Raw genomic sequence first — 12,282 nt, 5'->3', positions numbered from 1 at the left:
AGAAGTAAAAGTCTGTGAAAGGATATTGTTATCTGTACAGTGACGAACCAGGAAGCGGTGGAAACAAGCTCAGCCTGCTCGGACTGGAGGACAAGCGACGTGTAATATTTGGTTGAAAATGGCTGATAGGAAAGCCAATAACATCCCTAGTAGCAGCGCAAACCTGCTGTTTTCAGCAGCCCCGGAGTTCAACTTCAGCCTCCCCTTCATTCCTGTCAGCCAGGCCACTGGACCTGCGGTTTTATCTGGAGGTGAGTTTCGAAAGTATGAGGTGAAAAGAGCTGCATTAGTGGCTAGTGATGTTAGCTTATCTCTGTTATCAGCTCTTTGCGATGAATGGGTAACGCTTTTTTATATATTTGTTAAATCTCTGAAATCAGATGGAAATGCCCTGTTGTTACAGTGTTGAATTTGTTTGGTTAATTAGGCAGCTGATGATGTTTATGTTTGTTATACTATGAGGGTGTTAGTGTTATATCTGGTTGACAAGTCCAGCTTTTAAACATCTTGACTGAGGATCCAGATCAGTATAATTTGATTTCTTCTGTGGAGCACATATGATGATGTTTAGAAGAATGTTAGCCTCAGTCATCATTCTTTTTCATTGCATCTTTTTTTTTTTCCATACAATGAAAGTGAATTGTGACTGAGGCTGTCATTCTTGCTAACATCTCCTTTTGGGTTCCTCAGAAAAGGTATACGGGTTTGGATCAACATGAGGGTGAGTAGATGATGACAGAATTTTGGGGTGAACCATTCCCTTTAATAGTTCCACTGTAAATATTTTGTGTTTGTGCCATTTAATATAACTTTTTGTCATTATTTGTTTCAAAATGCATTCTAAAATAGACTAATATTCTGTACATTTCTTTGTCGTATTCTGAAAAGATGATGTCAGTGAAGTTGGAGAAGAAGACAGTTTTCTTGGACAGACGTCATCAACAGTTCCCCAACCCTCCACGTTCAGTTATTTCTCAAGTACCACCACCAGCAGCAGTGACCCGTTTGCCTCTATAGGACAGCAGCTATGCCCGCCTCCAGCACCCACTGTCGTTCCATCAACAACAGGGCCATCGCCTGCGTCAATTGCTGCTAGTCTGCCTCTAACTCCACCAATATCTCACATGAACCCTGTTCAGCAGTATGGCAGTGTTGTTAATCAAAGCCCTATGGGTACCTATACTCCCCCTCCTAATGCCCCATCTCCACCTCCTCAGAGCTCCCAGCAGTCATATAATCCATACCGTCACACAGCTGCCAGTAGCAAAGCAAATCCCTACCTCATGGCTCCTGAATTACAGCAACAGCCACCAAGCCAGATGTCCCAGCATCTAAACACCTATTCTCAAGCTACACCTGCTCCTTTATTCCAGGCCCCACCTACGGCATTCATGAAGGTTGGTCATGTTAATTGTCACTTTTGTCTTGTAGTTTTTTATAAGAGTAATTGAATTGACTTGTCTTGTGATGTGACATGCTAAACTATTTAAAAAATATAATTATTATGCAGCCAGTTATATTAACTGAGAGACTACATAGAATATTGCATGTTTTTACATTTACATGTATTAATTTAGCATAATATTTATCCAAAGTGATGTACAAAAAGACATAAGTGATTTATCTTAAGGAGACTTACATTTTATTAGTAAAGTTTTAGCCAAGACAGAGATTAGAGTGCAACACTTTTTTTTTTTTTTTTAAGAAGATGATGCATTTATAAAAATGTATTTGTCATATCACAGGAACATTTAAAGGAATATTCTGGGTTCAATACAAGTTAAGCTCAGTTGACAGCATGTGTGGCATAATGTTAATTACCACAAATATTAATTTCAACTCGTACCTCCTTTTCTTTAAAAAAAATCAAAAGTAAAAATCAATGTTACAGTAAGGCACTTACAATGGGAGTGAATGTGGCCAATTTATGGAGGGTTTTAAGGCAGAAATGTGAAGCTTATAGTTTTATACAAGCACTTACATTAATTATTCTGTTAAAACTCAACATATTTGAGCTATAAAGTTGTTTAAATTGACATTGTAGGGTTTTAGGGTTTGTTGACATTACATCGTTATGACAACGAATTTTCAAAAGTGGCTATAACTTTGCACAGAAAAAGGTTAGTAAGTGATTTTATCACACTAAAATCATGTCTATACAGATATTGTTTATGTCTTATGGCTAAACTTTTGAAACAGTGAGAATTATAACGTTCAAAAATTGGCCCTATTCACTTGCATTGTAAGTGCCACACAGCCTTTTTTTAAAGAAAAGGAGGACGAGTCAAAAGTAACTTTTGTGGTAATCAACATTATCCCACAAATGCTTTCGATTGAGCATAACTAGTAATAAACCCAGAATATTCCTTTTAAAAAGGATTATTGAAGGCACAAAGTTTATAAAAATGTTGAGAATCTTAAAAGAAATTGAGACTCATGGACTTTTTAAATGACAATTACACAGTTACGTACAAGAGTTATACAGTATACAGTACATATCTGAAATCTGGTCTGCTGTAATTATTAGTTTCTAAAGAGTCTACCAGTTATAAAAGTCCATATTCATAAGTAGGAAAACCATTTGTTGATGACAATTTAAAGATAATCTCCAAAGGAAAATTCTTCTCTTGATTCAGGCTCTAGCTACATTTACATTTTACATTTAAAATCAATTAATTGTGTTTAATTGAGCCAAAATCAATTAAGTGTGTTGTTTTAAAGTACTGTATGTTTAAAGGAATAGGACGCCTAGTAATGAAAAATCTGTAATTATTTAGTCACCCTAATGCCGGTCACTCTATACCCATATGACTTTCTTTCTTCCGTGGAACACAAAAGGTGAATTTTAAGATTTGTTTATTTTTTGCTAAATAATGCTAAACAATATTGACTCTGGTTTGTCAAGCTCAAAAAAACACACGATAAATCCACTGTAAATGTATTTTTATAACTTGTACACTAAATCCCAAGTCATCTGAAGACATATGTATGTATAACATACATATTTGTATAACAAAACAACATTTGTTATAATTCATAAATAAAGTGAATTAAATACTATGTCAGTAGTATTAAAAAATAAATAAATAAAAAGCTACATCAATAATGTCAAACCTCATTGGTTCTTGCGATATGACATCATTACATTTGGTAGCGAGACGTGATGAGAATCAATGAGGTTTGACATTATCGAAGTAGCCACCATATTTGAATTATAGAGTTTATTAATGATTTGATTTGCATTTATTTTGGGGTTATCTATTCCTTTAAGAGAACACATGTATTTTATAAGAGTTCTAAAAGAGATTTTACTTTGTCTTTTTACTGCTTTGCTATTTTGCAGCCTCCACCAACACAGGTTCCACCACCTCCTCCAGCAACCAGCATGGCTGGGCCATTGGTCCCTGCCAACTCTATGATGCCATACACATATAATGTTTATGAAGCCATTCAGCCTCACTGGTTCTACTGCAAACAAGTGGAGTCAAAGATGGTCTGGCTTCCCTTTAGTGTTCTGGATTCCATGTATCTGGAAGAGACTTTCAACTCTGGTGAGGCTGGAAGTGTTTTCATGAAACCTTGTAACACTGGCAGCCAATATTTTGCTCTTAGTTGTCTAGCTGTTGATGTATGAAACCTGCAGTTTATGAGGAAATTTTAAGGGTAAGTGTAGTTATGTTTGTCCAAATGGAACTACTTGTGTGACTAACTTAATTTATTTTAGATAAACTGCAATGAATTGAGTTGCATGTATGTATGTGTGCATGCAAAGAACTGTTATGTAAAGGAATGTGGCCACTGTTAGTCTATTTCACAACATATTCACTGACATGTATTGTGGAAATTGTCTCTCCAGTTCAGCCCGATCCAGAGAATGTGATTGTATGTACGGATGGAGGGCGCTATGATGTTCAGCTGTATGATCGTGCACGGACCGCCGTGTACTGGGAGGAAGAGCCCACTGAGGTCCGTCGCTGTACCTGGTTCTACAAAGGAGACACAGACAGTCGCTTTGTTCCCTACTCTGAAGACTTCAGTGAAAAGTTGGAGGTTTGTAATTCCCTACTTGGCCATTTTTCTAAGTATCCTGAAAATGAGGATGACATATTAACCACTAAATTGTATGTTGTCATCATTACATGCAAGTCATGCATTAATCGCACATTTTGAACATGTTTTGTGAACTCTGTTGCATATTTAATAATTTGTTTTTCTGATAAAAACAGGCAGAATATAAGAAAGCTGTTACTAATAATCAGTGGCATCGCAGACTGGAATTTCCATCTGGGGAAACCATTGTAATGCACAATCCAAAGGTACAACTTCATCATGCACTACACAGAGTGATACTGCATGTGGATGGTACACACTTTACTATTGTAGCATAAACCTGATTGGTTTCTCTTCAGGTGATTGTGCAGTTTCAGCCATCTGCTATGCCTGATGAGTGGGGCACGACACAGGACGGTCAGACTCGACCAAGAGTAGTTAAGAGGGGTGTGGACGATGATCATGATGAAGTTCCTGATGGTGACTAAACCGTGTGACCTAGATTTCTTAATGTCTTACCTTAGGGGCTGTTCCTGCATCCATCTGCACTTTTTTTTTTATGTAAACATGTGCTAGACGGACATCTTTTACCATTTCGTTTACCTTTTTAAAGCCTTACTAGCCTTACTAGGTTACTATGAGAGCACTGCGTTTATAAAATGGTATGTTAGAAACAGTTTAACCTTTAAAAATGTATCTTTAGACACCTGTTCTGTTCCATTCCAGTGCTTCTGTCTAGTTTTTTTAAATGTAAGAATGTGTCCTGTGTGAACAAACCCATAGGCAGACACTAACAAAGTTATTTAAGTGAACTGTTGCTGTGATTTCTCCCTCTAAAATTCCCCTACATTTAAGAATGGTTTCAAAATGTAGAATACAATTATTTATCTAACAGCTCTAAACTTAATTTGTCTTGGTAATTTATAATATTAAGTATTTCTTGAAGATGAGTGTGTAGTGTGGCTGTATATCAGTGAAGAATATTGCCCTCTCTTCTCTAGGTGAGATGGCACAGGTGGACCATCTGGTGTTTATGGTGCATGGCATTGGCCCAGTCTGTGACCTGAGATTTAGGAGTATTGTGGAGTGTGGTATGTTACACTAGCCAGTTCAAATTTAAAGGAATAGTTCACCCAAAAGTCACTATTTATCTTTTATCAGCTGAAATTAAACAGATTTTTAGAAGAATATTTCAGCTCTGTTGGTCCATTCAATTCAAGTGAATGGTGGACAGAAATTTGAAGCCCCAAAAAGCATTTAAATGCAGCATAAAAGTAATCATTCTGACTCCAGTGGTTTAATCCATGTCTTCAGAAGTGATATGATATGTGTGGGTCAGAAACGGGTCAATATTTAAGTCCTTTTTACTATAAATGTCGGCTTTCACTTCCACATTATTCCTCTTTTGTTTTATGGTATTTTGCATTCTTCATGTTGATCGCCACCTACTGGGCAGAGAGAAGGATTTATAGTAAAAAAGGAATTAAATATTGATCTGTGTTTCACTCACACCTATAATATCACTTCTGAAGACATGGATTTATCTAGGGCTGTCACTATTTATTATTTGGCATTCGAGGAATCGAACAATTTTTCTGACGATTAATCGCGTAATCGGAAACATTATTTAATAACTTCAATTCCATAAAGTTGTGGAGGTGAAATCACGTTTGGCTAAAATGTACACTTGTACACAATGTACAAATGTACACTAATTAGCCTCAGTTTTGATGTATTTTACAATTGAATAACGACAACAAAACAAATTCTGCAAACAATATGTAAAGCCAACAGACACCTAAAATTGATCTATAATATAAAAAGTGTATATTCAAGTTGCGAGAGATTTTTAAATGAAAGATCTACATTTTTCTTTAACAAGTTCAACATGATCTTCCCATTTTAGTTTAGATCTCAAATATGGGAAAACAGGCCAAATATTTTCCATGTTCAGAAACAATATCTGCACAGTGCCCACCAATCTTGTGTATTTAGGATAAGTTTTATATGTGGTTATACTATTTTGTAGAGATATAAAAGCCTTTTTTTTTTTTTTTACTTTAACTTGCATGCAAAACAGAATACAGTATTCACATGAGATGTTTTTCACTCTCACGTTGAGCTGCAGCAGTTGTGGGCATACAGAAGAAGAAGAAGAATCCTTTATTTGGTCACACATTATACACACAGTTTTTTTTTTGCATATATACAGTGAAATGTATTAGTTTTCACATATCCCAGCTAAGCTGGGGTCAGAGTGCAGGGTCAGCCATGATACGGCGCCCCTGGAGTGATAGGGTTACGGGCCTTGCTCAAGGGCCCAACAGTGGCATCTTGGTGGTGCTGGGGCTTGAACCCTAACCTTCTGGTCAGTAACCAGAAACAACTGTTGAAGTGCTGTTGCATTGCTGAAGTGATGTTTTTTAGGCCCTGCATTGTTATACACTTCTAAAGTGAAGTACTGTCACACAGCTAGTTGTGTTTGCACCCTCGTCCATGGACTATGTCACTTCTGCCTTGTTTTCGATTTGTTGATTGGGCAGTTTTGTGATTGATGAATTTTTGGAATCGAGTAATCGAATTAAATCAAGTTATCGTGACAGCCCTAGATTTAACCACTGGAGTCATAGGGATTATATGATATATTTTATGCTGCCTTTATGTGCTTTTTGGAGTTTTAAAGTGCAGGCCACCATTCACTTGCATTGAATGGACCAACAGAGCTTTGTTTGTGTTCATCAGAAGAAAGAAAGTCATTCACAACTGAAATGGAATGATGGTAAGTAAATGATGAGAGAATTTTTATTTTTGGGTTAACTAACCCTTTAACCTTCACATTAATGTACAATTTTGTACCGAATGCATTATGTTATTCCTTTTAATTTGTTCATATGAAAAGCTCAGTTTCTTAAATATATACATAAAATGTTCATGGAGTGTACTATACAAAAGTAGTTTTTTAAGGTTATGTTTGTCCTAATCAAAACTATTCTATAACTGCATAATTTGAAGTCAGAAGTTTGGCCTTCGACAGATTAATTTACTGCAAGATTAATTTAATGCTTATGTGCAATGCAATATACAGTAATTCTAAAAACAAATCCTTCTTTTTTGACTCCTTGATCCTTGTTTCACTTCAAACAAATAGTTTTTGTTTACAGTGGATGACTTCCGCAGTGTGTCCTTGAAGTTGCTGCAGAGTCATTTTAAGAGGGCCCGGAATGAACAAGTTATTAGCCGGGTGGAATTTCTCCCTGTTCACTGGCACACAGCTCTGCATGGTGATGCTACAGGGGTTGACAGGTACAGACATAACATTCAGCCACATTCAGGAGAGATGTGCAGTTTTACCTTGGATGCTGTAAGTTATGCCTAGAAGTAATTTTGTTTGTATGTGAAATGTTTTTTTTTTCTTGTATGGTTTTACATTAAAATTTTGTTTATTTCCTTTATGTTTTTAATCATTCAGGCGGATAAAGAAGATTACCCTGCCCAGCACAGGTCGTCTGCGTCACTTCACTAATGAAACCCTCTTAGATGTGCTTTTCTACAACAGTCCTACATACTGTCAGACCATTATGGACACAGTGGCTTTTGAGATCAACCGTTTGCATGCACTGTTCTTGCAGAGAAACCCAGACTTCAAAGGGAGAGTGTCTGTGGCTGGACACAGCTTGGGTTAGAATCCCTTCCTTATATGTGCTTAAACTCTTGATACATGGTTAAACATTCTTATAATTTCCATTTGAAACAAACTGATGGTTTATTAGTCTTCTATAGTAGTATATTTATTAAATTCAGTATTTTTGTTGAAGAGCATCATTAAAAATTGTTTATGTTTTCTATGTCAACTAAACACACATCCAGTAAAAGAATGCCACATATTTGATTGTACTGCTTTCTGTTTTAATCTATAGTTGTCTTAATTCACAGGCTCATTGATACTGTTTGATCTGCTGTCCAATCAGAAGATCGGGTCACCTTTATCAGGTCCAGTAACCAATGGCAATCCTCAGCCTAATGTGAAACAGGTATATGTACATTTGGGATTAAAATTACCTACAAATGCAATGCATTAATTAAACTAGTAAATTAAAATTGGCAGAAGCTATTTTAAGTTTAAATGGCAATCAAAAGCATCTTCTTTGCACAAAATGCAATTAGTGTTAGATGTTATTTGTACCCTGGTGCAAATAGTGGCAGATACTATTTGCAAAAATTATGAAATGCTAACATACAGTACAGGGGCATCACTGCAGCATGTCTATTGTGTTAATTTAGAGTCACACAGACACACTAAACTAACCCTAACCATCTCAATGGTCACCTATCAATGGTTTTACACCAGTAACCACAATATCACCATGGTATTTTGTAGCAAAATCATAGTAACCAAAAAATAAAACATGGTTGCTATATTAACACCATATTACTGTAGTGACACCGTGGTTAATTGCAATAAAACTATGGCTTCTGCCAAAAAATGGGGTTACTATAATATTACTATGGTAAAACTATGGTTAAAGGTTCACTCATATTTACTCACCCTCATGATATCCCAGGTGTGCATGATTTATTTTTTTCACCACAACACATTTGAAGAAAAATATCTTTGCTCAGCAGGTCCTTAAAATGCAAGTGAATGGAGATTTCTCATTTGAAGCTCCAAAAATCACAGACAGTCAGCGGTTAATTGAATGTCTTCTAAAGCGATACGATCGCTTTTGGTGTGAAAAGGATAAATATTTAAGTACTTTATTTTTAGTCTAAGTCATGTTTCCGTTCTGGAGCGGTACGCGCGTGTGATGTAATATCATTGGCATTTGAGATATGCTTGAAATGAAGCACGTGCGTCACAGCCAGAAGAGCAGCGTTGTTTACATGTGATCTGTTTCTTTACTCACAATGGTGCGTTTGTGTGCTTATCCTGGAGGTCTCAACCGAGATTACGTCTGTATCATGACAATGTGAATATGTCACATGAGAGACCACTTGGACTTCAACCTTTCGTGAAGCATACACGAAGTGATGATTTAAAGTTAAAAAGTACTAAACATTTATATTTTTTCACACCAATAGTGATCGTATAGCTTTAGAAGACATTAACCTAACCGCTGGATTCATATCTATGATGTTTATGCTGACTGTCTGTGATTTTTGTAGCTTCAAAAGAGAAATCACCATCCACTGCATTTTAAGGACCTGCTGAGCCAAGATATTTTTCTTCATATGTGTTCTGGTGAAGAAAGTCACACACCTTGGATATCATGAGGGTGAGTACAAAATTAGAGAATTTCCAATTTTTGGGGAACTATCCCTTTAAAGTACCAAGATCAAACCTTTTTAAAACTCACCGACCTTCACAGTGACCAAATAACTGTGAGGAAATCAACCTTTATATTATTTTTTATTATTAGTATTAAAGGAAATATTAATACAGACAGGAGCATGATGGGAAAAACTGGGGCAAAATGGGGAATCAAACCCGGGTCTTCCATATGAGAAAAACACATTCACAGCATCTTTACATACTTCGCCATTGATCTCTGTGTTTCCACAAGACTGTTTGTGTGCAAATAGCCATGATGTATGGCAGATGCTGTTTACACCTAGTGCAAATAGTCACTATGATAAAAATTGTGTTTACTCTGTTCTGTGAGATTACCTGAGATTACATATTAAATTCATCCAGGCCAATGAAGTTCCTACCATAGCGGCTGTTGAGGAGGAGTCTAAAGAGGAAGAAGAGGAGATTGGCGACCTGCCATCTGTTCTGGATATGTTGGGATTGTCTGAATACCTGAGCATCTTTGAAAATGAAAAGATTGATGTGGAGTCTCTGGTAAGAGTTTTCATGATTTCTTTTTTTTTTAATGTAAACCTTTTTATATTAAATTTATAATGAAAAGCAACTCATCAATGTCGTTTCTCCATCTCTTTTTGCAGCTTATGTGCACAGTCGATGATCTGAAGGAAATGGGTATTCCTCTGGGCCCACGTAAAAAACTTGCCAAGTTTGTAAAAGAGAAGTCAGCAAAACAGGTAAATATTCACTTTGCTTCATATTGCATCAGGTGTCAAAAACTTTTATCATTACTGCAGTATGCTGTAAGACTTTAAACATACATTTGTTACCTGGCAGGCAGCAAGACAGTCTGTGACAGAGAAGACCGTCGCAAAAGAGGAACAAAAAGAAACCCCACGTCCCCTTCAAACAGAGCCCACACCAGATCCTGCCAACTGCAAACTGCCAGTGGGAAGGACCATGTCCTCAATCCATGTGGATTACAACCATTTTGAAATAGGCACAGGACAGGTAAAGCTGATACACACACCATCCCAAATTAGTCTGTGGATGAGAATATATTGGCAAGAGGGACCAACTGTTGGTTGTAGTGTCTTAATTTTGTCAGAATTTGATACAGTACACATGCTCTGAGATTTTTGACCATGATGTTCTCCTCTAGGTGTCAGTGGTGTATCATGCTCTGGACTTTGAGCCGGTGAATTTCTTTGCACTCGGATCTCCCATTGGAATGTTTCTGACTGTACGTGGAGTGGAGAAAATTGAAGAGTCTTACCAGCTTCCCACCTGCGAAGGATTCTTCAATATCTATCATCCAGTAAGTAGTTCAGATACTAAATTGCAAAAGGTTTATGGAGAATGAGTAACCGTGCCATAATCTTAACTTTATAATCTTCTTATAGTTATCTCTGTTTCTAATACATGAAAATTGCCACAAATTAAGATGTTTCTCTTTGATTGTGCTCTCAGCTGGATCCAGTTGCATACAGAATCGAGCCCATGATCTTACCAGACATCGAACTGGACCCTATTTTGATCCCTCACCATAAAGGAAGGAAAAGACTTCATCTCGGTATGTCTTACACACATGTTATTTCGAAAACAATCCTGAACCAGAATGAGACAGAACTTAGTTCATTGTTGTTGATAGATGCAATTAGTAGTAATTTAAAAAATACGATACAAAAGCATTTATTGTAGTTGTAATAAGAAGACATGACTTTTTCCAGTTTCCTGGGTGTGATGTTTTTGTTTCATGTCTTGTGTTCAGAACTGAAAGAGAGTTTGTCCAGGATGGGCTCTGACATAAAGCAAGGCTTTATCAGCTCTCTGAAGAGTGCTTGGCAGACTCTGAATGACTTTGCTCGTGCTCACACCTCTTCCACTCAACTGCACGAACAGCTCGCCATGGTAGCCAGTCAGATCAAGGCAGAGGTGGAAAAGGAGGAAGGAGAAGGTGAGACATTGAAGGAACTGCCATTGAACAACCACAATGCATATGGTCTTTTCATTTCATTAGCTCACTGTGCATACTTCTCATACTGAATCAACATCTAAATCACAATGTTTGTCTGTAGAGGTGAGTAAGATGGTTGAGAGTCCTGAACCTCAGAAGGAGGAGACTCAAGTTAAAGTAGGTCTGCTGAATGGAGGAAACCGCATTGACTACGTCCTGCAAGAGAAACCTATCGAGAGCTTCAATGAATACCTGTTTGCACTCCAGAGTCATCTGTGTTACTGGTATGTGATGTAAAGAATCATTGTCTTCCATAAGAATGTCACTGTGTTGTTTGATTATTTTTAAAAGCAGATTTCGTTTGTCTTTTTCATCAGGGAATCTGAGGACACAGTTCTACTTATTCTCAAAGAAATTTACAAGACCATGAACATATGCCCGGATCAGCCAGTGCATTGATATAATTAATGACAAACTCATAGGCATCAAAAAATATACTACATTGAAGTTAAATCAGTATTTTAAACCGTTTTCAGCTCTCTAGCTGAACAAAGATTTTTTTTTTTGCTTTTTTGTTTTTCTTTTATTTTCTATTCTTGCAGTCTGTTGTATAAAAATGAATACACTTGTGTTATTCCATGTCTTAAATTAAGAAATTAAACAGTGGATTTCAATAACACCACAAAGGTTTGAAATTACATTTTTATAGCTTAAATTATTGAGCTGCAAAAGTTTGAGTGCGAATGGAATCAAATGTGAATTCCGATATCAACAGAAACTTGTATTTGGAGTTAAGGAAGATGATATATTACCTATGCTGGTTATTGCTTAACCAACAAGTCATAATAAACTGATCTATTTAGTAGCCGTTGTGTCGCTCTGGTCTGTCTTGTTAGATGTTTACAGGTATAACAGTGCTCTAATGTTCTCATGCATAGCAAGCACGGGTTTAATTAGAATTTACATTTAG

General features: G+C 36.7%; 1 protein-coding gene across 1 annotated transcript; it reads left to right on the top strand.

The window, feature by feature from the left end:
- The first annotated feature begins 29 nt into the window (after positions 1-29).
- Positions 30-12,159, top strand: LOC127617820 (SEC23-interacting protein-like). The gene is made up of 18 exons (XM_052089914.1): positions 30-251; positions 889-1,397; positions 3,344-3,551; positions 3,857-4,050; positions 4,227-4,316; positions 4,410-4,530; positions 5,052-5,141; positions 7,212-7,353; positions 7,520-7,728; positions 7,984-8,081; positions 9,743-9,892; positions 9,997-10,092; positions 10,193-10,366; positions 10,518-10,673; positions 10,826-10,928; positions 11,127-11,312; positions 11,434-11,596; positions 11,690-12,159. Exons 1-18 carry the CDS (start codon positions 119-121, stop codon positions 11,769-11,771), a joined length of 2,904 nt encoding a protein of 967 aa, XP_051945874.1. The 5' UTR covers positions 30-118; the 3' UTR covers positions 11,772-12,159.
- The last annotated feature ends 123 nt before the right edge of the window (positions 12,160-12,282 follow it).

The sequence above is a fragment of the Xyrauchen texanus genome, chromosome 24 (genome assembly GCF_025860055.1).
Source record: "Xyrauchen texanus isolate HMW12.3.18 chromosome 24, RBS_HiC_50CHRs, whole genome shotgun sequence".
NCBI classification, from domain to species: domain Eukaryota; kingdom Metazoa; phylum Chordata; class Actinopteri; order Cypriniformes; family Catostomidae; genus Xyrauchen; species Xyrauchen texanus.
Note: the sequence above shows the minus strand (reverse complement) of the source record. Positions and strands in the feature narration are given on the sequence as shown.